The 21832-nt window shown below is 48.0% G+C and overlaps 1 protein-coding gene across 3 annotated transcripts in view; it reads left to right on the top strand.

The window, feature by feature from the left end:
* The window catches only part of COG2 (component of oligomeric golgi complex 2), a 41514-nt gene extending 23237 nt beyond the window's left edge, over nucleotides 1-18277 (top strand). The window contains exons 9-18 of one of the 3 annotated variants that reach the window (XM_067711124.1): nucleotides 459-585; nucleotides 3901-4040; nucleotides 8278-8339; nucleotides 9553-9704; nucleotides 11329-11526; nucleotides 12383-12455; nucleotides 12759-12898; nucleotides 14497-14636; nucleotides 15867-16050; nucleotides 17598-18277. In XM_067711124.1, the coding sequence (XP_067567225.1) occupies nucleotides 459-585; nucleotides 3901-4040; nucleotides 8278-8339; nucleotides 9553-9704; nucleotides 11329-11526; nucleotides 12383-12455; nucleotides 12759-12898; nucleotides 14497-14636; nucleotides 15867-16050; nucleotides 17598-17699 (1318 nt within the window). In that variant the 3' untranslated portion in view covers nucleotides 17700-18277. Of the gene's footprint in view, nucleotides 1-458; nucleotides 586-3900; nucleotides 4041-8277; nucleotides 8340-9552; nucleotides 9705-11328; nucleotides 11527-12382; nucleotides 12456-12755; nucleotides 12899-14496; nucleotides 14637-15866; nucleotides 16051-17597 lie in introns of all 3 variants that reach the window. The other 2 variants (XM_067711123.1, XM_067711125.1) reach the window with 2 other exon arrangements.
* The last annotated feature ends 3555 nt before the right edge of the window (nucleotides 18278-21832 follow it).

Genomic DNA, 21832 nt, shown 5'->3' with positions numbered 1-21832 from the left:
GGCTCGCACCTGTGTCTCCTGCATTGGCAGGCGGATTCTTAACCACTGCGCCACCAGGGAAGTCCCACAAAGACTCCTTTTCCTGTGGTATTAAACTGCTTCTTTTTCAAGACAGAGTATAAACATGGTAGCCCATTTTAGGGGAGAAAATTGTGCCAAGTTAAGTTGGTGTCGTTTTCCATTATCCTTGACCCCAGCTTGCTTACTACTTCATAGATAGATGTAGGAGTCAGGACACAGAGGATGTGTCAGGTTCAAGGTGAGAATGAGATCAAGGAGTGAAATAGAAGTTTGGGTCTAAGAACAAACTAATTGACAGATATCGTTTTTTAAAAAAGGTTGAAATAAATTTTAGGCTGAGGAACTTCTGTTTTAATAAAAGCACCACAGTGGAATTTTGCTTTTTGGAAGTAGAAGATTCTGGTGTATTTGACTGAAATTTTCCTCTTATCTTACAGTGAAAAAGGCAATACTGTTCCCGGATATGATTTTTTGGTGAATTCTGTCTGGCCAGAAATAGTACGAGGATTAGAAGAAAAATTGCCCTCACTTTTTAATGCTGGGAATCCCGATGCCTTTCACCAGGTACCTTTTCCTCCATCGTCTTGATTCTTGAAGATGTTAACCTGAGACTTTAGGATAATCGTATCTTTTCTGCACAGTCTTGGTTCTGTGGTTTTAGGAAAAACCACAGTCTGAGTTACGTAGCAAGCATTTACCTTAAAACACGCACTGTTTTATTCAAGTCATAGATAGTCTCTGATAACTTCAAGGACTAAGAATATTTTTTAGAATGTAAAGTAAAATTCAGTCTAGATGCAATTGGGACTAGATCTGAATATTCTAGTTTTTAAAAAGATCCTAAGGACCATTAAAAACAAGGCTGTTTGCAGTTGTTTTCCATGAAAAATTAAGTTTGTAGATATCTACTGTATCGTTTTGAAGGAAAACGAAGTATTGGATTGGATTTTAAAATGCAATATGTAAGTGTCCTCTATAATTTGAAAGATTAGGAGGCCTCGATATTTTCATTTTTAAAAAAAAAAAATCATTTAAAAGACTTCATGGTTGATATTTCAGTAGACTCGTATGTTAATTTTCCGTTGTACCATTTTTTAAAGACAGTACGTAGTGTCCTGGAGAAGAATAAAGGCTCTCGGCCAGGTGGCCTGAGTCCGTGCCCAGCTCCCCTGCTCAGTACTCGTGTTGCTCAGCCCCTCGGTGCCTCTCCTCTCCTTCCTGCTCTGGATTTTGATTTTTGGGTTTTTGATTGTTTTATTCAACATGACAATCTTTGTCTTTCGCTTAGGTAATTTGTTAAATTTACAATGATCGTAGTGACTGATATATTTGGGGTTTCTTTGGTTCTTCCTATTTGTCCCATTTTTCTTCCTTCTTTTCCTTTCTCCCTTCTTTTTTTCTTTCCTTTTCCGCCTTCTCTGTATTTTGGACTTTTGGGGATTTGTTTGCCTCATTTATTCTGTTTTTCCCTCTACTAATTTGGAAGTTCTACCCTTTATTTCTTTATGTATTAAGTAACCTTAGTGGTTACTTAACAGAATCTAAAGCTCACTGGTGTTCTTCAGCCCCCCAAACAGCACAGGGATCTTCGAGGACTTTGATGCCAGTCACCCCATTCCATAGTATCTATTACTGTTTCCAGGGTCTTATTTCTATTTTGATTTTTTTTATCCCCCAAATTGGGCGTTATTTTTATTGTTTTACGTGGTCATCGTTCTCCTCTCAGAATTATTCCACGTGTTTATCATTTCCTTTGCTTCCTGTTCCTTCTTGGATGTTAGACCTTTTTTCTTGGATCATTTTCCTTCTTCCTGAATTTCATCTATTAGCAGGGCCTGTTGATAATAAGTTTCACTTTTTTGTGATAAACCCTCAGTTTGTATGTCTGACAATAACTTTATACCTTTTGTGTTTGAAAGGTAGTTTTGATGGAAGTAGAATTCTCTGCACTTTGAACATTGTCTCTTGACTTCCGTTATGAAAATAGTTACTGTTGTTTCTTTGTAGTCATCATGCCGTCTCTCCCAGATCTTGCCTGCGACTCTAGTGTGCTTCTTCATTATGGGAATCTGGTGTGGGCTTCTTTTTCTTTATCGTATTTAGGATTTGTTGGCTTTCCTGGATCTGAGGATTGGTGGTTTTTTAATCAGCTCTGTCTCATTTTTATTCATTAACTCTTCAGTTGTGCTTTTCTCTCATTCCTCTATTATTTTCTTCTAGAACTTTTGATTAGACTTCCTCACTTTATCCTTTGTGTTTCCTGAATTCACTTTTTAATTTTTTGTCTCTTTGTGCTCATTCTGGGTAATTTCTTGGGACTTTTCTCCTAGTTCACTGATTCCTTCTTCAGATTTGTCTAAACTCCTTTTCACCTGTTTCCAATTTACCCTTATTTTCGTTTCTAGAAGTTCTGTTTGCTTCTTTTTCTAACTCTGCTTGGTTAAATTGCTTATTAATTTTTAAAGTGTAGAGAGGCACAAGGTGAGTGTGGTGAGCCTGGGGCCTGGTAGACTTCAAAACAGGGAAGACAACAAACTGGGAGCTTTATTATCCCAGAAATACCACCGATCTGTTCTCCTGGCCCATGGTACAGTGTACTGAACAATATGAGGTCTTGAGCATTAGCAGTTTAAGACCCTTTTCATTCCTCTTTAGAGAATCATTTTGATCGTGTTAGGCTCAGGAGATTTTTCAGCTCAGAAACGAAGCTTTCTGCTAGAGTGTCGACTTTAGAATTCTAAACCAATACTTAACGTTTGCGGGTACAAACATTTCTTGCAAGAAATGCTTTCAGCTTTCAGTTTTAATGGGACATGCTTTTGTGAAGAGAAAAATATTTTTGTATTTTTTCAACACCCATTGCAGGGGTATAGTTTTATCCCAAAAGGGATGAGTAATACCTTTCTTTGTCTCAACTCCACACATGTAGACCACACTCAGGGGATTCAGTAAGTGTAGCTCAAAACCAGTTGAAAGAAATTGAACACCTGTGGTAGTGTTACTGCACTAAAATTCCCACATAAGCACAGACATCATCATATTCAGGTGATTGGTTTGGCGACCCAGAACAGAGTCCCTCTTAATGAGAAGTACATGGGAAGTCCTGCAGTGTCCTCCCCAGAGCCTGGGGACTGGGGAATAGAACCCTTGCCGAAGGAATGTGCAACTGCAGTTTTGCACTGCTGACTGGCGAGGGTTCTGTTTCCCCCATTTCCTTGCTTTGTTTCTGGGTAAATTCTCTCTGAGCCTTAGCAGAAGAGGAAGTGTCATTTATAAAATAGGGGATGATATAAAAGTAGTTACCGGGTAGGGCAGTTTTCTGGGTTAAAGTAAGAAAGACAATTTTAAGCACTGTGTGAGGATGATAAATATTAAGTAAGTGTTAGCTTCTGCTCTTAATGGTGTTTTTAGATTCCTCCTGTCAATCTTCACGCTGTGCCATCTATAAAAAGGATGTAATTACTCACATGGTTTGAGTCTTTCTTTCCTTTTTAAAATTTTCTACTTCTTCTTCTTCTGGAGAGGCAATGAAAATTATACCACTTAATCTGCAGTCTCTTGTGATTCCAATGGACTGGGTTAGGGGTGCCCTAGAAGATGGGGGAGAGCTGTCGCTTAAAGACCACTGGACTTAGGATGCCTGGGTCTCCTGACGGGCTTGCCACCTAGGACCTTGAGCACGTCACAGAACCACTTCGGGCATTACTTGATCTTTAAGCGGGGACCTTGGAAGGAAGATCCCATAAGGTCCTTATCAGATCCAGAAACTATGATTCTGTGTGTTGATCTTTATCTTGATTACAGCTTTTTTCGCTATATGATCCCAGTTCTGGTTAGTTCACTTAAAATGAAAATGCCACCTGTTTGTTCTTATTTTAGAAATATACCATAAGTATGGATTTTGTAAGAACATTTGAACGGCAATGTGGATCACAGGCCAGTGTAAAAAGATTAAGAGCACATCCCGCCTATCACAGCTTCAATAATAAGTGGAACTTGCCTGTGTATTTTCAAATAAGGTCAGTAATTTACCCCCCCCCACCTCCGCCCTTCTAAAACAGAATTTGAGCACCAGTTAAGTATGTTGGCTCCAGCTAACAGCCCCTTCTTGATCATCATACTGTTCTTTGGGAAACAAAATGTAGAGTGGAAGTGCACAGAAGTATCGTGATTGCCAAAGTTCTGGCTTGTATGACAGAAAGATAAGTCTTACTCCTTGGTCGTTAGACAGCTGAGAACACTAGACTCAGAGTGAGCTAGACCAGGCCTGGCTTCATTCCCACGTGCTACGTCCTTGTTCGTCCTGAAGAGACAGGAAGAGCGGGTCACCTGGCAGCTCTTTCTCCCCGCTCTCCTCTCTCATCACCTGCTTCGAATAGCAGACCTACCCTGCATTTGTTGTTTTGCTCATCGGGAACATTTTTTGTCCTCAGAGGGAGGCGGGAGAAGTGTTCTCTCTTAAAGTGGTCTCTGTAGCTGATTCCGTCTTAGCAACTGATCGTAATTCTACCTATTGGTTTGGATTCCTTTACGATACTTTGTGACATTTTTTCTCTCTATTCTGGAAAACGCTGACACGTTTCTTCCAGATGTCATAATGATATCACCTGTGTCAGTAAGTGGTTCTGTAGACTGTTTGGGGAAATTTAGGATAAATTCTTAACAATATGTGTTCCCTTAGAAGAATAGGTGATAATAGCCATTTGTGCAGCTTCTCTTGAGTGAGATCACAGTAAGCTCCTCCGTAGAACGGCGTTAACGAGAGCATTTGAGCTAGAATGCTCTTTCAAGACTCAGGCTTTTTGTTTAAATTGTTGGATGTTTTCATTAATTATGATGCAGTCCTTCCCCAGGGTTCTAAGGAATAATTACAGAGGGAGATATACTAAGAACTAGATACCTTGATTTGTAACTACTCGCCATGATTGAGAATGTATGTAATCATCTTTTGATAGTGAAATCGTAGCTGTCAGACTGTTAGTAAATGCCCTTTTACACACAATACTGGGTTTTATGCTTAATTTTTCAAGGTTACATTATCCTGTAGGTAGGAAATTAAGGATTTTTTTTGTGTAAGATACTCATGGACTGCATGGGAAGTAGTCGTTACGTGATGATGAAAACTAAGCCAGGGCAAGAAGCCCTTTTGGTTTGTGAGAAGAATTTAAAATGGTGAAGCATCACTTTATAGCATAAGACTGCAGTAGAGAAATAATGTTTCAACTGTCCCATGTCTTTTGTAGTCAAGGTTCAAAGTTAGATTGCTTTAGATATCCAATGCCATCAGCCCATGCTCCCGTCTACTGCCTCCGAACCCCTCTTTTCTAGTCATTTTCCCCAGACCCCAGGGCCCCATGCTTGGTAATCTTGCACTGTCACCTTGCTTCCTGGAGCTCTGGGCCCCGCAGGGGCGGCACAGCCCGGCCTCGGCAGGTTCTCCTCTCATTATACGTTCTCTCAAAGCTGGTGATTGAGCCTTAAACTCTGTCGGAACTCAGCCAGTTCCCTGAAAGACGTTTTCACCTTCAGCAGATTTTAGCCATAGCATTCAAAGGGATTGGTTAACTTTTCTTTGTAAACAGTTTTATTTAAAATGTATAAAATTTAAAAAAAATTATGTTTGAGTTATGAAGTGTGGAACTTCATAACTTTCAATACATCTGCTTTTCTGTTTAAGAAATAAATTCAAGTAATACTTTATGGGACACCTTTCTGTTGATTTTTATCAGGCATTAGATTGTTTATTCTGAGGGATGACAGAATGTTTTGCGAACACCGCTGGGGTCAGAGTTGTAGTGTTACCTGATTCACCTCAGGGTCATTTAAAGTAAGCCTAAAGCCAGTGGGGTGATGATGTGTTGACATGTTTCTAGGAAGAAGTATTAATATTGCACCCTCAGTAACAGGTGGATGCTCCCGGGTCTGACTCTATGCCTGCATCCCCGTCACCTTCAGGAAAAAGGCAGCCCTGGCCCACACACACCGTTCTGTGAGCACTTGTGCACCCCTCCTGCCCCTGGTACCCTACTGTGTCTGCGCTTCATTTGTTCTTACAGGAGTATCGGAGTAGGGTTAGGACTCCATTTCTCATAGGAAGAGATTAAATGTACACGTGTGCAGAGCAGTCTCAAATGGTAGCGAATCAGTGGCTGCCTGGAAACTGGGCTGGTCGCCCTTTAAATGCCACAGGCAAAGCGTTAGGTCTTTTTTAATTGAAATCTCGCTAGAATGTTATATGCTCCCAGGACGGTCACATGTGTGTTCTGTGTCTGTCACGTTCAGCACGCGCTGAGCATGGCGTAGCTCCTTTATGACATGGAGTCCGTGTGGCACTAACGTACCTTCCTTTCCCTCCACCCTCCGCAAGTGTGTGCCTGCGCGAAGTAGAGACATGCGTTGGGAAGTGCGTCTCCAGACCCTCCCCAAACCCAAATGTAAGAATTTGGGAGTGTTTGTATTTGGGTTGCCTTTCTTACAAATCTCCTATCAAGAGTAGAATAGCATCCCATATACACATGAAGACTACAGCACAACTTTTCAAATTCCACCAAAGTAACATCTCACTTTGTTTCTTTTCTAAGAAGTATAACGTATCACTTCAATCCTGGAAGCTACTGCTCAGCAAGGCTGTGCCAGGGGCTGGTGCTGGGCTCCTGGCCCTTGGGGCTAAGGGGACAGCTGGGTCACGTGACATAGCTTTCCTTTCAAGGGTCCAACAGCTGGTCCCACGCAGTCAGCACGTCTGTGTGAAATGCACTGGTGTCGGGTCTGCTGCATTTTTCTTGCACTTTCTCGTTTGTGTGTTCATCAGAATTGTCACAGACGTACATGTAATTTTATCCCGTGTCTTTCCTTACACTGAACTATACCTGCTCTTCCCATGGCTGCAGAGCTGTGAGCTGACCTCTCTTCATGCTGCGCTCAGCATGGATGTGCTGCACGTTTACAGGCCCTTCCCTTCCTTGGGGCCTGGTGTTCCCGTTGTAAATGGTGCTGTGTTAGCTGTCAGGCCTTTTCCGTGTTTTGCGGATTTGGAGGAAAGGTGGGCTGAGGGTCTGAGGCTGACGCAGGTGCTGGTTTGCTCCCTCCACTGCGGGGCAGCCCCTCCCCGTCCTCACTGTGCTCGGGGCCACCGCCTCCTTCGCTGGGCCCCGGCGCTCTCTTCTGTTCCCCGCTTGCCTTCTATCACTTGCTCTCTCTCTGCCTCTCTCTGCTGCTTGGAGAGACTAGCCTTTTGCGGGGCAGAGGGCGAGTCCTTTCCCTCCCTGTGGTGTAGGGACGCTGCAGGCACCGGCCAGCTCCAGTGGCCAGGGCGGTCCAGAGTCCTCTGCTGTCAGCCACTCGCACCTTTGTGGCGGACGGGGTGGCTGCTCCTTGTGTGAAGTGCTTTTACTCCTGAAAACCAGCCTCTGAACTGCTTTTAAAAAGCACGTGAGTGCTATCCAAAAACCAGAATTACGACTTCAGTAAATTGAAGCATGTGTCAGAATTTATTGCTAGCAAAGGAACTAGCAGGTGACAGAAGAGTGTATGGTAAAGAAAGTATGAAGATGGAAGAGCTATATAGTTGGGAAGAAAGATGCTACGTAAGCAGCTAGTTAAGGAAATACACACGCACACACACACAAAGTTTTCATTTCAGAGTCATAAAAATGTGTCCACACTAGTCATTAAAATAGAAGTCTGTGACAGGATGGTATGAGGGCACAAGTGGGCCAGCAGAGGAAAAAGAAAACCCATCAGGAAGCAGATCTTGAGCCTCGGGGCCGGCGGGCCAGTTACCATGGCAACGTGAGAGACCGGCAGCAGGGCAGCAGATGTTCGAGGAGCGCCAGGCAGAGAGCTGTTCTGGTGTAACTGCCTCTACCTTCAGTGATCTTTCTCAAGCTGCGATCAAAGACACAGAATACAGCTTTCTCATTTCTTAGTTTGGGGGACATTCACTTTCTTCTGATAGGGCTGATGTAAGGGGATTGGAAAAACCAGTCTTGCGGCCTTGAAGTGATTACCTGATTATAGCTGGTGGGACTTGCCAGAAATGGCTTCCTAGTGGATTAATTGAGACACGTTTATTTCCTGCTCGGTAAAAAAAAGTCTGGAGAACAGGCATCAGGGCTCGTGCGGCATCTCTGACAGTGCTGGCCTCACCAACAAGCCAGTGGAGGAAGGTCCTGTTTCGTGGGGAGAGGGGAGGATGGGTGGGACAGACGCCTGCAGCAGAGAAAACAACAGTTTACACTCTTGTTTTTCTCTCAGATTTAGAGAAATAGCGGGATCCTTAGAAGCAGCACTTACAGATGTCCTGGAAGACGCACCAGGTAACTTCCTCAAAGTGACAAATGACAGGCTGTCACTGAGTTAAGTAGGCTCACCAAGTCATCTTGGGGACCTCAGTACCCTGGGGGCTCTTTCACCTTTTCCTGTCTTCCAGTAAGTTAGACCCAAAGGTGTACTTTAACTTCTTTTTTTAAAAAGGGTTTATAGGGCTTCCCTGGTGGCGCAGTGGTTGAGAGTCCGCCTGCCGATGCAGGGGACACGGGTTCGTGCCCCGTGAGCCATGGCCGCTGAGCCTGCGCTTCCGGAGCCTGTGCTCCGCAACGGGAGAGGCCACGGCAGTGAGAGGCCCGCGTACCGCAAAAAAAAAAAAGGTTTATAGAGCTTCTTGCTGTACAGAGATGATAAAAACGCTGCTTTAAGAACACAGGAAGGAGACCTCATTTTCATTCCTCAGTATAACGTGTCAAGGGGATATAACTGCTGCTGTGCTTAAGGGAGCAGCCCTTTTTGTAGCCAAGTGGCCACGCTCCACTTCTCTCCGAAGCTGAGGTGAAGGACCAGGGTGGCCTTCCCTCTGGGCGGGAGGGGGGGTGGGGGGCGATGGCTCACAGCGGGGGCTCCTTGCCCCGGGCCTCCAGAGCCCTTGGGCCAGTCCTGGGACAGTGCGCAGGTGACCGGGGTTAGGATACACTTTGCAGACACGTTTGCATCATTTGCATCCCTACAGCCTCGTTCACCTGTGTCACGTTGTAGCCATGCCCGGTGGCCACTCACCTAGTAGGTGGCTGTTCCTATAGCCGCAAGGGTCTTGGGGCAGCTCCACTCCGCTTTCTGCTCCCTTTCGTGCAGCCAAGTTCCATCTAAACTGCACTCTTTTAGCCTCAAAGTTAGTTTCCAGCTGTTTTTGCCCAAAATGGCCATATGTAATCGACATCCTGTGTTGAAATAGCGTATTCAGGAGGGAAGGAGAAGACAGGACAAATTCAGAACCGAAGGTGAAACCCATGCCAGTGGCTGCCTCTCCAGCTTGTGCTTGTTGATCTGGTACGAAGTGTCTGCTGGCTGGCGATTCTGAACGCCGCTTATGTCTAATGCCTGTCAGATGCCTGGGAGGGGGAGCCATGTAAAAGTAGAAGGACCTCCCTAAAGCTTTGCTGACAAGAAGGCCGCTGCCTTCACCCTTGGGGTGTACGTGGAAGATTTTAGCCGTTGGCCCTTCAGCTGAGATTCCTTAACCGTATGTTTTTTGTCTAGCTGGAAGTTCGTATTGCCTCTTGGCTTCTCACAGGACGTGGAGCAGCCTGCAGAGGTGTTGGTCTGACCAGATGTTCTTGCCGTTGCTGGTGCATCGTCTGTGGAGACTCACTCTGCAGATTCTCGCACGGTACTCCGTGTTTGTCAAGGAGGTGAGGGCTGGCGGGTGGCTCATCCCTAATCGAGGCTGAAACAAATTAAAGATGGGTGAAGCCGAACGTGCTGAGAGTCTTAAAGGCCGTGTTGTCATGAGAGGTTGATGCGGGGACTGCAGGCCAGCTTCTCAGTTGCTACCCAATTTCGCTTCTGGGTTTCCTTTTCACTCGTGCGTGTGGCCTCGAGGGGCGTCTGCTGTCACGTGGTCAGTGGTTTGTCGTTTGGAAAAGCCCTCACCGGCCACCTCACTTTTCCCTTCTGAAAACCAGGATCTTTGCCTCCAGACTAAAACAGAAATGAAAATTTCTAATGAAATGATTCTAATGAAAATGATTTTTAAAATGCGTACGTTAGTACCTAGTCTTTGGAAGTGTAAAAACTCCAAGTGGTTGAGATTAAAAGGTAGTAAAATTAATTAATCTTCCCTCCATTTCAGAAGTAGTAGTTGGATGCATTAAGCGTCCGCACGCCTCTGATGGTTTATTAGATATTGTGCGTAAAGCCACGGGAGTACTCGTGTGGTCCCCTGCTGAGCCCCCAGCCCCGCCAGGCCCTGCGCCCGTGTCTCAGAGATGCCTGCTGCACGGACAGCTCAGTGACAGACGCACCCCCCGGCCACGGCAAGGTGATGAGTATAAAAGAGATGTGAGCAGAAGCTTAGGGAAGACGACACGAGGAAGGCCTCATCCATGGAGAGGAAAGCACTCTGTCATCTGGAGCAGAGGGTCTCAGCGGAAAGAGCGCAGGCTTGTGACAGCGTCAGACCTTGGCTCTGCCACTGCTTATCTAATTTCGTGGTCTTAGGGAAATTGAGTCTCAGATTCTTCATCTGTAAAGGAGGAAAACAGCTTCTGTCTGTGCTTGTCGTGAGGAGTAGAGAGAGGTTTGACCAGCAAACTGATAACCAAGGGGCCTGGCAGACAGGGGCACTCCACGGCAGTTCCTTTCCTCCTCCACCTTTGCCTCTCTCTGCTCAGAGGGGTCTCAGGAGACCACTGTGCTCCATGAAACTGTTCACGAAGACCGTGCCGTTCCTGGGCACGGTCGGGTTGGTACACTTCTGTTAGGCCTGGGCCTGCTACGCCACGCCCAAGCAAGATGCTAGCCAGCAGTTCTTCTCACATCCAGAATATTCCGTTCTTTTCTCGATCCCAGTGCGCGTCTCATAGGTTTTTTCCCCTTGTAGCAAAAATCCATTATGCAAAGAACACTTCTGTCGTTTGTGTTATTTGAAGCATAATTAAGGTTTAGATTTTGATTTTTTTACCCTTATGATGATGATAAATTTATTAAGCAGATACCGTACATTATTTACCTTAAGCAGTTAGTTAATTTTTTAAAACCTATGGTGTTCCACATCTTAATTTTCCTTTAGCTTAGGGGCCTGTGGTTTCATTTCTGCCTGTTACCTAAGGAGGGGAAATGCACAGGGGGTTGCAGTTCGTCCTGTTTCTCTGTTTTCCACGCCTGCCTGGGGAGAGGGCTGTGGTGTTTGTCGTGAGTAAACTTTCACGGGATCCTTTGTAGACAGCTGACATTTTATGGTGAGGCACTGACCTGTATAAGTGCGCATGTGTCTTGCTGGTGGAAACATTTAATCGTTGAAACCCTTTTGTTCAGCTTTTACTCAGGCCCATCTCTAATGAAAGTGCCAAGGATATTAGAAAGCCTTCGGGAACCGGCAGCAAAGATCCTTCCGTCGCCCAAGGAAACTGCGAAGACCGAGGAAGCGGCCCTTCCGAGACGAAGCCCGTCGTCCCCGTCTCCAGCACTCAGCTTGTTTACGTGGTCGCAGACCTGGACAGGCTTCAGGAGCAGGTGAGCCTGTGTCCCGGAGGAGTTCTAAGTACCGGCTTCAATGTTTGCAGCGGCTGGCCTCACGGGGCTTAGAACTGTGGGTCCAGAGCACCCTGAGAGCACGTCCGTTCACCTCGCTTCTGGGTGTTGCTCTCGTTTCCCTGCCCGGCGTGCTCGCTCCCCCGTGCTTGCCAGTCCCGCCTAGGATGTGCTAGCCCGGAGCCTCGGCTTCCCTTCAGCAGTGACGCCACAGTCTAGCAGCATGCCAGGCACCGCCGTTTCTTGCATTAGCTCCGCTTACTCTGTGCAGGCATGACCTTTAGTGGTTGGATTTTAATCGTTTCTAATTCACTTACCCAGTATTTCAGGGTAATATGTAATCTTCAGTTATACTTTGAAAGTGCTGACCTATTAACACGTCTTCCTGTTTTCTCCAAATAGATTCCATGTTCTTGCTTTTACCATTAACAGAACTTTGTGGGATGAATGTGTTTAAGCGCTGTGATATGCAATTCTGCTTTTCTCAAGTTTGAATATTTTGTGGTGCTTGGACAGATATTGTATGTTTGGAGCAAAAACGTGGTCTTTACCATGTGTTTTTTTGGTACTGGGGAGAGCTGCAGAATAGAAAAGGATTTCGCATGTTTTCTGGGTCTGTTAATAGCCGTGAAAATGCTATTTTCCATGCTGTTGGATTCTTTCATAGTGAAAGCATTAATTAGGAATTTTGTTTTCTTCTGATGAAAACCACTGGAAGTTCTGAGTTTAGTTTTATCGTTCATTAATAATATTCTAGAGTTCGTAGATGCATAAAGAATTGACTCTTCCTTTGATTTATAAAAAGTAACTGAATATATAAAGTGCATATTTATTTCAGCTTCCAGAGCTCTTGGAAACAATCAGGCCAAAACTTGAAGTGATTGGCTTTAAGAATTTTTCTTCTATCTCAGGTAAAAATGAATCTTTAGATTCAGCAAATCTTTGAATAAGAAATAATTTACAATAGAATTTTAGAGACCGTAGGATAAATTTTAACTAACCATTTTCTTCTCTAGTTGTAAGTCCTTGGTGGTTTCTGTATTCTGTTCTGTGTTTATAACTTCCTTGGATGAGACATTTTGTTTAATTCTAATGATCTGATTTGATTTGGTTTGGTGTAGTATGCTCTCTAAATATGTTGACGGTGTTTAAAATAGAATTCACCCCTGGGCCTGGATAGTGTGATTAAACACATGCTTCTGTCTGTGCAGCAGCCCTGGAGGACTCCCGGCTATCTCTGTCTGCCTGTGTGCCTGCCTTGAGTGACAGAGTCACCCAGGACTTGAGTGAGTCTTGCTTCAGTCACCTGAAAAGTGCCCTGGAGGTTCCCAGGCTGTACCGAAGAACCAACAAGGTCAGTGCCCTCACTGAAAAGGGTTTCGAGGTTGGGAAATATATATCAGGAAGGCCAGAGAGGGAGGAATTGGTTAGGTGAGGGACAGAAATAGGTGCTCGGGGGGAGAATCCGCCTCCTGGAGAGAAACCCTATTCGTGAGAAGGGGGCTCCTCAGTAGATGTGGCACAGACACAACTGAGGTAGTTGGACTTGCACAGCACGGACTTCTGGCCTTAAGGAAAAACCGTATCTTCAAAGAAAGCATTTTAATAGAATACTTTTAAGTCCGACCCTTGTTTTGGTCTTCATATCTTATACTTGAAAAGATTTGAATTTACCTTATTTCTTTTATATTGTCATTGGAAGTACCTGCTTTCTCCTGTCTTTTACTAGGTAAGGTATAAAAAAAAGCTGCATTAAAAAATATTAAAGGCATTTATAAGGTGAAAAATTAAGCTCACACTGGTGTTCAGAGTCGAGTTCTGTGTCCTCACTTTGTAGAATGGGGATTTGGGGGGATTTGCTTTTACCAGCGTCTTAATTTTCCCTCTTGAACTCCCATTTTCATGCGTTTATTTATGCTCATTTCATTCTTGTCAGTTCTCACTTATTTTCCCTCTAGATTTTCTTTTCTCCCAGTTGGATAGTTGGATTTTAGGCCATTTACAACTGAAATTATTCTCAGGAACTGTGAGAACCTCCTGCAGCATTGTGCTCCTTTGGAACATCCCGGAGTTCCTACAGACACGCCTGGGCGGGGCCGCGTCTTTGTTGTGCGCTGAGCCTGCGGCCTGGTCTGCTGCTGTCTGGTCTGCTGCTGTCGGGGTTACTCGTCCCGCCCTGCCCGTGTTCTGGGTGCAGCGAGCGGCTGGGCTGAGTGCTGAGCTGAGACCCAGCTCACCTCCGCTGGGGCTGTTCTCCTTTTCCTTTTAAAATCTGGGACACTCCAGCAGAATTCCCATTTCTAGCAAGAGTACCTTATCTCCCGATTTTCTGGTCTGAAGTGGGAGAGACCTATTTTATTTTGCCAAATTCATTACTTTTCCTTTAGGAATCTAGCAACTTTTCCTTTTCTCTTCAACGGGGTGTTACATTTACCGAGCGCTTGCATCTTAGGTCAGACACCGTGCTAAAGACTTTATACCCTCATTAGTCCTACAGAGTGAGCATCCGTGTCCTTACTCACGGATGAAGAAACCAAAACTAAGAAAAGTCAGACACCCTAGATCCTAAGCTCTCACGTGGTGGTCTGTTGGCCAGCAGCGGACGGTCGCTGGTGGGAGCTTGTTAGAAATGTGCCATCTCAAAACTTGGCCCCGTTCCCCTCCCTGCAACACACACCGAATCAGACCCGGAATTAACGGGGTGGCCAGGTGATCTGTGTGGACAGCAGGTTAGGGAGCCTGAGTCCAGTCGCTCCGGGCATCGTCCTCCCCGGCTGTCTCTCCACGGCTCCCTCTTGGTCTCCAGGGGTCTTTCTGTGGACAACGCTTGTATGTGTCTCAAAACTGGTACCTGCGTAATGCCCTTTTGAACGTGAGGTTTGGGTAACTTACTCTCTTTCTTCTTTTTTTGTTTTTTCTGTTCATCTTTAACCCCTACCAACGTTATTCCAGGAGGTGCCAACGACAGCCTCCTCTTATGTGGACAGTGCTCTGAAGCCGTTGCACCAGCTTCAGAGCGGGCACAAGGATAAGCTCAAACAAGCCACAATTCAGCAGTGGTTAGAAGGCGCTCTCTCTGACAGCACGCATAAGTAAGTAACTTAAAAGCGGACTATTCTGGACTTGCTTAGAAAAGCCCTAAGTCAGACATCACTGGGACCATCACAGGCTGCTTGTAGATAAGGTAGTAAGAACATCCAGTGGCCTCATCGCTGGACAAGGCAGGGTGCGGGCACTCAGTCCCTCCCCGACTGTGCTCGCTCCACCCCACCCAAGGCTCTGCCTGGCCTCTCCCAGCTCACACACCTTTCGGGGCCCAGGCACATTGCACAGTCCCCCCGGCACACTGCCTTGGACTGTCCTTAACGTCGCTTCATGCAGGAATGTTCTGCGAGTCCAGGCACGCTTTCTCCTTTCAGGTCCTTTCTCTTCAGCTCTGTCAGTCCATGATGGCTCCAGTCATGCCACGTAATCAGCAGACTTGCGCTGGGGAGACCCGTGTAATCAAGGAAGCGAAAACACTCATTGTGCAGTGTAATTACAATTGCTGAAGGATGGGTGTCAAAAATCCTAAAACTAATGAGAACAGGGGAGGTGTTCAGTATCACTGTGGTCGAGCATCTCTTCATTTCCGATTCCCCCTACTTTTCCCCAAATCCAGCGCTGAGTTATGTCAGAAAGTATATTATTTGATTTTATTGTTGGATTTTTTTTAATTATTAATTTTGCAGTACTATTTTGTTTCTTTCGACCAGTTATGAGTTAAGCAGCATTTGTGAGTTAACTTAGAACATAACAATGAGTTATAATACTGTTTCTGTGGGGAAATGTATTCCAAATGCCAAATAACCAGCTTGTAAACAAAATTTTGAAATATAACTCATTTATAATTTGGAAATTATATTGAAAAGATTTAAAGGCAATTAGTTTTATTTAAAAGTTCTGAAATACTTTTTAAAAGATGAGCTGTTCCTAGAACTGATGGTAAATGAGTTTGTTCCTTGCATTGGGGAACGAGCTGCAGCTGTTCACCCTTTATATGAGAAAGACAGTTTGGCCTGTGATTCTCGCTTAGTGTTCAGGACTGAAATTTTAGACAGAATTCATGTACATAGTTGTTATGTTCTGAGAGGATGCAGTGCTAGACAGTCAAGACCCTGTTTTTCTTTCAGTCTTGAGAAACAGTATTTACCGTGGCTGGTTGTTTTTTTTTTTTACTGGAATTGAATTTTTATCTTAAAAATCCCTGTTTTGGTCCACAAAGCTCGCGGGCGTGTTTGGCGTTGTGTCTCTTTCACCAGTCTGTGTGTCTCGTGCTCAAGGTACTATGAGACCGTGTCGGACGTCCTGAACTCCGTGAGGAAGATGGAGGAGAGCCTGAAGAGGCTGAAACAAGCCAGGAGGACTGCTCCCGCCACCCCCGCCGGGCCCAGTGGCGGCGGCATGAGTGACGACGACAAGATCAGGCTGCAGTTGGCCTTGGACGTCGCATATTTAGGAGAGCAGGTGACCTGAGCGCCGCCGTCCTTCCAGGGGGCCTGACTCCACATTCCGAGGGCCTGGCAGCCAGCTGGTGGTGCGCCTGAGCCCAGAGATGCTGGGAGGAGCCGGGAGTCCATTCCCGGTGCTGGAAAAGGGGGCCAGGGCCCCAGACGCTTGAAGGAAGAGGATGGGCCCCTAGGGAACATGAGAAAGAAAAGACAGGCTTTTTGAGGTCCAGGGAATTGACATCCTCTTGGCTCGCTGGCATTCATGTTCCCGAAGCCACTGGGGCTGTGCCCATGGGCAGAGATGGTGTCCTTTTGGTCCACTGCCTGGAACGTGCCTGATACGTCACGGGTGCCAGATGAGGGTCTTTTGAGATATTTGTTAGTTTGACTTTAGGAGAAGAGTTAGGCCGTTGACTTCTCAGTGCGGTGCTTGAAAAATATCTCAGCACAGCTTCTTTGCTTCCCTGCCTGCGTTTTGTAGGTTTTCTATAAAACACAGATTTTTGTGTCACGGCGTGTGGACATTCACGTAGGTACCGTCACGTAGGGGCAGGTGTGGATTCCGCGCACGGCCTTCTGTCCTCACAGACTGTCAGAGCTTTGGGGTGTTCAGAAACTGGCTTTGTCAACTGCTTAGGTTTTCTATAGCAGTAGATCCTCAAGGAAGACCTTTTTGCTAGAGAAAAAGTGGGATCATAACATTCCCATCAGAAGATGCCTTGTTTTCTAGTCACTCTTTCATACGGTTCAGGGTCATCACTAAAAATCTAAATTTTTCCCCTTTCGGGTGAATTTAGAGATGCATTCTGGCAGAAGTCCATTGCCTTGTTTCTTTATTTCTCAAGAGAAACTTAGAAGTCTTTTGACAGGCAGGAAGGTTGGTTATAGACACATGAAGAGCAAACAAGCAAAAGAGTTGTGGGCCGGGGAGGGAAGGAAAAGGCAGTCCTCGACCCCAGCCCCCAGACGAGCCACAGCACGTCGGCAGAGACTCGATACTCTGTCTGGGTTTTTCCAGGTCCGCTTGTGCACGCGTGCGTGTGTAGTTCCTGACAGCTGTTGGGTTAAGGTGGGAGGGACGCTGCATGCTGCGTCTCTGGCACTGAAATAAATCCACAGCAGCTGCTGTGCAAAGCTGTCTGACTGCATCAGCTTCTAAGAAAGGCTTGTGGATGACACACTAAGAAATGAAGGTCTCAGGCCGGTTGTTTTTTGAAAATGCTTCAGTTAAAAAATTACTTTATTATTTCTCTTAGTGTGAATTTTCTCTTCCAGTCCGCAAAAGAGGCTCTTATCCTGGTGAGAGTCTGATTTAATGCACTGAGATAACTTAACACTGGCTTCTTAGAATGACCCCCCGAAATAAATTCTACAATAAGGAAATTTTTTTTTACTGCATTTATTTGAAAGGAAGAAATATCCTACCAGTCACTAGGGAGCTGCCCTTTTCTGGTTCCGTGGAGGGTGAGGTGAGGGTGCGTGTTTTGTTTCCTTCTTTGTAAGGGTCTTCTCCACGTTCAGCTCACATCGCAGTAACTTGATTCATCCCCGTGGCCTTTGCAGATCGAAAAGATAGGCCTGCGGACAAAGGACATAAGAAGCTTTCCAGCTCTTACAGAGCTTGTTGCCGCTGCGAAGGACCAGGCAACGGCGGGGCAGCCTTAAGCATCTTGGAAGAGCCCAGGGGAGAGGAAGTCGGGCCTCGCGCCTGCACGGAAGAAAGCGGCTCTGTTCTCTCACGGCCTGCAGCCAAGAAGCGCTTGCACAGGGTCCCAGCAAGGCACCAGGACGGCCTCCCACCGCAGCGTATTTGGGTTTTCTTTCACCCAAAAAGAATACAAAAGCCTTTTTCCGTTGTATGGAAGATAGTTTTTAACTAAGACATTTGAAACTTTCTACTATAGTTTACAGAGCAAATTATTTTATTTTTATCGTAAATCTTAGCGTGGCAGAGCTGATTTCTAAAATATGATTGAAGGAAATATATATATGAATATAAAAAGTCGTCTCCCTGATCCTGCAGTTAGAAGTGGCCGGCTGCAGAGGGGTGACCATACTGTGTGCAAACGCCCTTCTCCACGATGCAAGTAACTGCCCACTTGCTGACTTTCTGGAAGACGCAGTCCTGGTGGCTCCCCCTCCCCCGTTAGGCGTTCAGGAAGAGTGCAGGTCACCCAGGCCTCTGTCAGGAGCAAGAACCAGCGGGGGGATCAGTCTCCTAAATAAAAGAAGAGTCTGCCAAAGCCTGTGTACCTCTAATGTGTGAATTCCGCACAAGTCAGATGCTCCTCCGCAGTCATGCCTCTGACGACACGTCCCCTCTTCTTGGCACCTGCAGGGTCCTGTCCACCCAGAGCCTCCCTTCAGGCGCGTGGCAGTTCTGGTCCAGGGGAGGGTGACGCGACGCACCTTCCCGGCAACCGATGCCTGCGTGTCGGGGAGGGAGAAGAGTTGGGAGTGCTGGAAAGAGGTACTGAAAGCACGTGGCTGGTTCGTCGGTTCGCAGGTTCACACGCGCGTGCGAGCGCTCGTGCCGGGCCATGGCACGGGCCCCTTCAGCCCAACGATGATGCGAGAGCAGGTACGCCTCCTGCTCTGCCTTTGCGTTTCCTCGTGGCTCAGTCTGGTCGAAGGTTAGCTCTGTGGGGGAGAAGGGTGACCGGGAGTTAAGGGAGCAGACCTGGGAGGCATCAGCGGGGATTGGGCGGCGGAGCCAGAGCAGGGGCGGGGGAGGGGAGGGGAGGGGAGCCACCGGGAGGGCAGCGGGCGCAGCTGGGCAGCGCTCTGGCCTCCTCCGCTCCCCACAGGGAGGGGAGGGCCCCGCCCTTGGACGGATGGGCGTCCTAACTCTGCGCAACATTAGGAAGCTGGTCAGAGGCGCAGGAGGGCGAGTGAGACCGTGGGAGGGACTGGCGCTAAGGGGCTGAGCCCGCTTGGCCGCGGGCGCCGGTGCCCCATTGTGCGGTGCTGGGCCCGTGGGCAGCAGGGGCCGGGGCGGGGAGAACCGGCCCCTCGGCGCCGCCCCGGAGCTGCACGCACACCTGGGAGTTGGGGCGTGGCCTCGTGCCAGGAGGCGAGCCTGCAGCTCGGCGTAAAGGGGTGCGCTGCACGCGCTGCATCACTGCCTCCGCATCGCGCGGGCTCCCTCGGGGCCTCGGCAGCCACGTGGCCCGGTCTCCGTCAGCGATAGGCTCTGGCGCTGTCCCCATCTCCCCGGCTGCTTTGCCTTTATCGGTTGTTTCAGGACGTGGTGGACAGGGATACAGTTTATTAGCCCCTCCAACTCCAGCACTGTTGTTCCCAGTTTGCAGGTGAGGAAACAAAAATTAAGGAGTTGAGTCGGTAACAGGTTTGGGATCTGATGACATCCCTCAGGGGCCGTGAGGCGCGTTCCCTGGCCGTCCTTGGGCCGGGGCTCGTGCCCAGCTGGAACGTCAGATTGAAGGGACCTGTAGTTGTCAGATGATGACCTTGTCACTGGATAAGCACTTCGCAACCCCAGGAAGACGCACGGTTGACTGCAGAAATGTGTAAGAGAAACGAATCCCTACCGTTAACCCGTTAATCCTTTGTGTCAAGTGTGCACAAGACGTCGGTCCTGAGTATCCTTGCAGCATCCTGAGCCTTCTGCGCACCTGTGAAAGAGCTCCGGAGCGGAGAGCGGCGAGTCCGCTAGTGTCCTGCCGGTTGCTTTTGGAAGTGAGGCCAGAGCACAAGCATCCTCGTCCTCTGGCCGCCATGGTGGGGCTGCCCCAGGTCTATCCAGGCGACTTCAGCCAAAGCTGGGCACCCAGCGGCCCTCACAGATATTGGTCAGATGCAGGAAGGCATGTGCTGGGAGGATTGTTTTGAAAGGCAGCTCTGAATCCAGTAGTCAGCACCTGTTTTGAAAATAAAAACCCTTTTTCGTCTGAAGTTGTTTTAGGAATTACAGAAGACACCATGATGGTTGTGGTTCTGATATGCAGATGCTTCTGTCCCCTCGAGACCCTAACTCCAAGTGGTGGGTCCTGACGGGTGGTGGCCACGTTCCCGTCTAGAAGCATGTGCTTGGAGGGGAGGTTTTGAGCATCGCTTAAAGCAGTGCTAAATTCTAGGTGATCCCTGGGCCTCCTGCAAAGATACAGATTCCGACTCAGGAGGTCTGGGCGGGGCCTATGGGCCTGCCTTTCTCCTAGGCTCCCAGGGCAGTGCTCCCCCGGATGCTAGCGGAGGACCCTGCCCTTCCTGTGCAGCTCCGCGGGGCTGTCCTCACTCCTTGCCCCGTGGCCCCGTGTCACATCTCCCTTCTCCTCCAGTCTCTCTGTTCCTCCCTCTTACAAGGAGGCCTGTGACTGCACCCAGGGCCCATGCAGATAATCCAGGATCACCTTCTCGCCTGAAGACCTTTAATCACATCTGCAAAGCCCCCTTTGCCATCTAAGGTCACATTCAGAGGTTCTAGGGATTGGGACCTGGGCGTCTTTGGGTGCCATTGTTTAGCCTACCACAGCTGCCCACAGATAGGCACCCCCTTCCTGCCGTACTTTTGTGGAGCAGGACTTCCAGACAGGGAGGTCGTGGCCTTTGTGTGGACTGAGGGCCATTGACGTATTGGTGGTGGTTATTCAGTTATTCATTCAGGTGTTTCCCATTTTACAAATAAAGGCAGGGAGGCCCAGAGAGGCAAAGTAACTGGATCTGGGGCACACAGCAGTTCGTAAGTGTTGGAGCTGGGCTTCCTGCCCAGCCGCCCATCTCTGGGATGCCTCTCATGTGCCCGGCGCAGCAGACTAGACGGCTGGGAAGGACAGCGGTCTCCCCTGACATTGAAACTGGGGAGAGGCGTTTAGACTACAGAGGGGGGCTTCTTCTCAGGAGAGAAGCTGAGCTGCTGTCCCCTGCCGGCCTCGGTGGTCGGAGGAGCAGACGCCCACCCCGTTGCCACAGTTCCGTCCGGAAGAGCCGGGCCCTTGGAGCGGATGCAGGGGCCCAGTCTGGGGTGGGCGGGGCAGCTCCTGCAAGCAGAGCAAAGACGCCGTCCACTCGCAGCCCTCGAGCCTCCGGCTCCCTCCCCTGCTCCTTGGCCCTTATGGGTAGTGGCCACACTTCAAGACAGCTTAGTCCTTTCAGTGTTCATGGAGGGCAGGGACTGAAGGCGCTCTGTGTGCATTTCACAGCTCGGGGCGAGCAGCATGGGCCAGCCTGCGAGGGCCCACCTCCCTCTCGGGCTCTGCCTGAGACTTAGAGAGTGGGGGACAGGCAGGCACTCAGCAGACGGAGAGGGATGTGCCCACGTTCACGGGTGAAGGTTTCTCTCTCCACCTTCCGAGCCCAGCCTCTGTAAGCAGCAATCCCGGGACGTGTCCGGGAGGAAGGGCCTGGCTGTCTGCCGCCCGGTACTTCCCAGCGGGCTCCGCGCAGCTGGTCTGCGCACCTGGAACTTGTCCAGATGAGGCGAGGACAGCCTGTGCCTTCCACGAAAGCCCCGTCCAGACACGGCTCCAAGGCCGAAAAGGCCCTTTTGTCGGTACAGCCTGTCAGCTGCCTTGCACACATTAGTCCCGCTGCTGCTGCTGAGTGAAAGAGGTTTTCATTTTTGCTTACTGTTGCAAGACATTTATTAACACCGCAGTGATAGCCAGCCATGGGATTACAGTCTAACGTACATTCAGACGCTTGTGTTGTTTTTCGTAATGTGTTTTTCAAAAACCACAAGTATCAGGGGAAAGAAAAGCTGAGAAACCCAGAGAAAGGAACGCATCGTGGACCACTTGCAGGTCATCGTCACACTCAATAAGCCAAAGGTGAGCCTGGGG

This window comes from Pseudorca crassidens, chromosome 16, assembly GCF_039906515.1.
Source record: "Pseudorca crassidens isolate mPseCra1 chromosome 16, mPseCra1.hap1, whole genome shotgun sequence".
Taxonomy (NCBI): Eukaryota; Metazoa; Chordata; class Mammalia; order Artiodactyla; family Delphinidae; genus Pseudorca; species Pseudorca crassidens.
The sequence above is the reverse complement of the archived record's forward strand: the minus strand, read 5'-3'. Positions and strand labels throughout refer to the sequence as shown.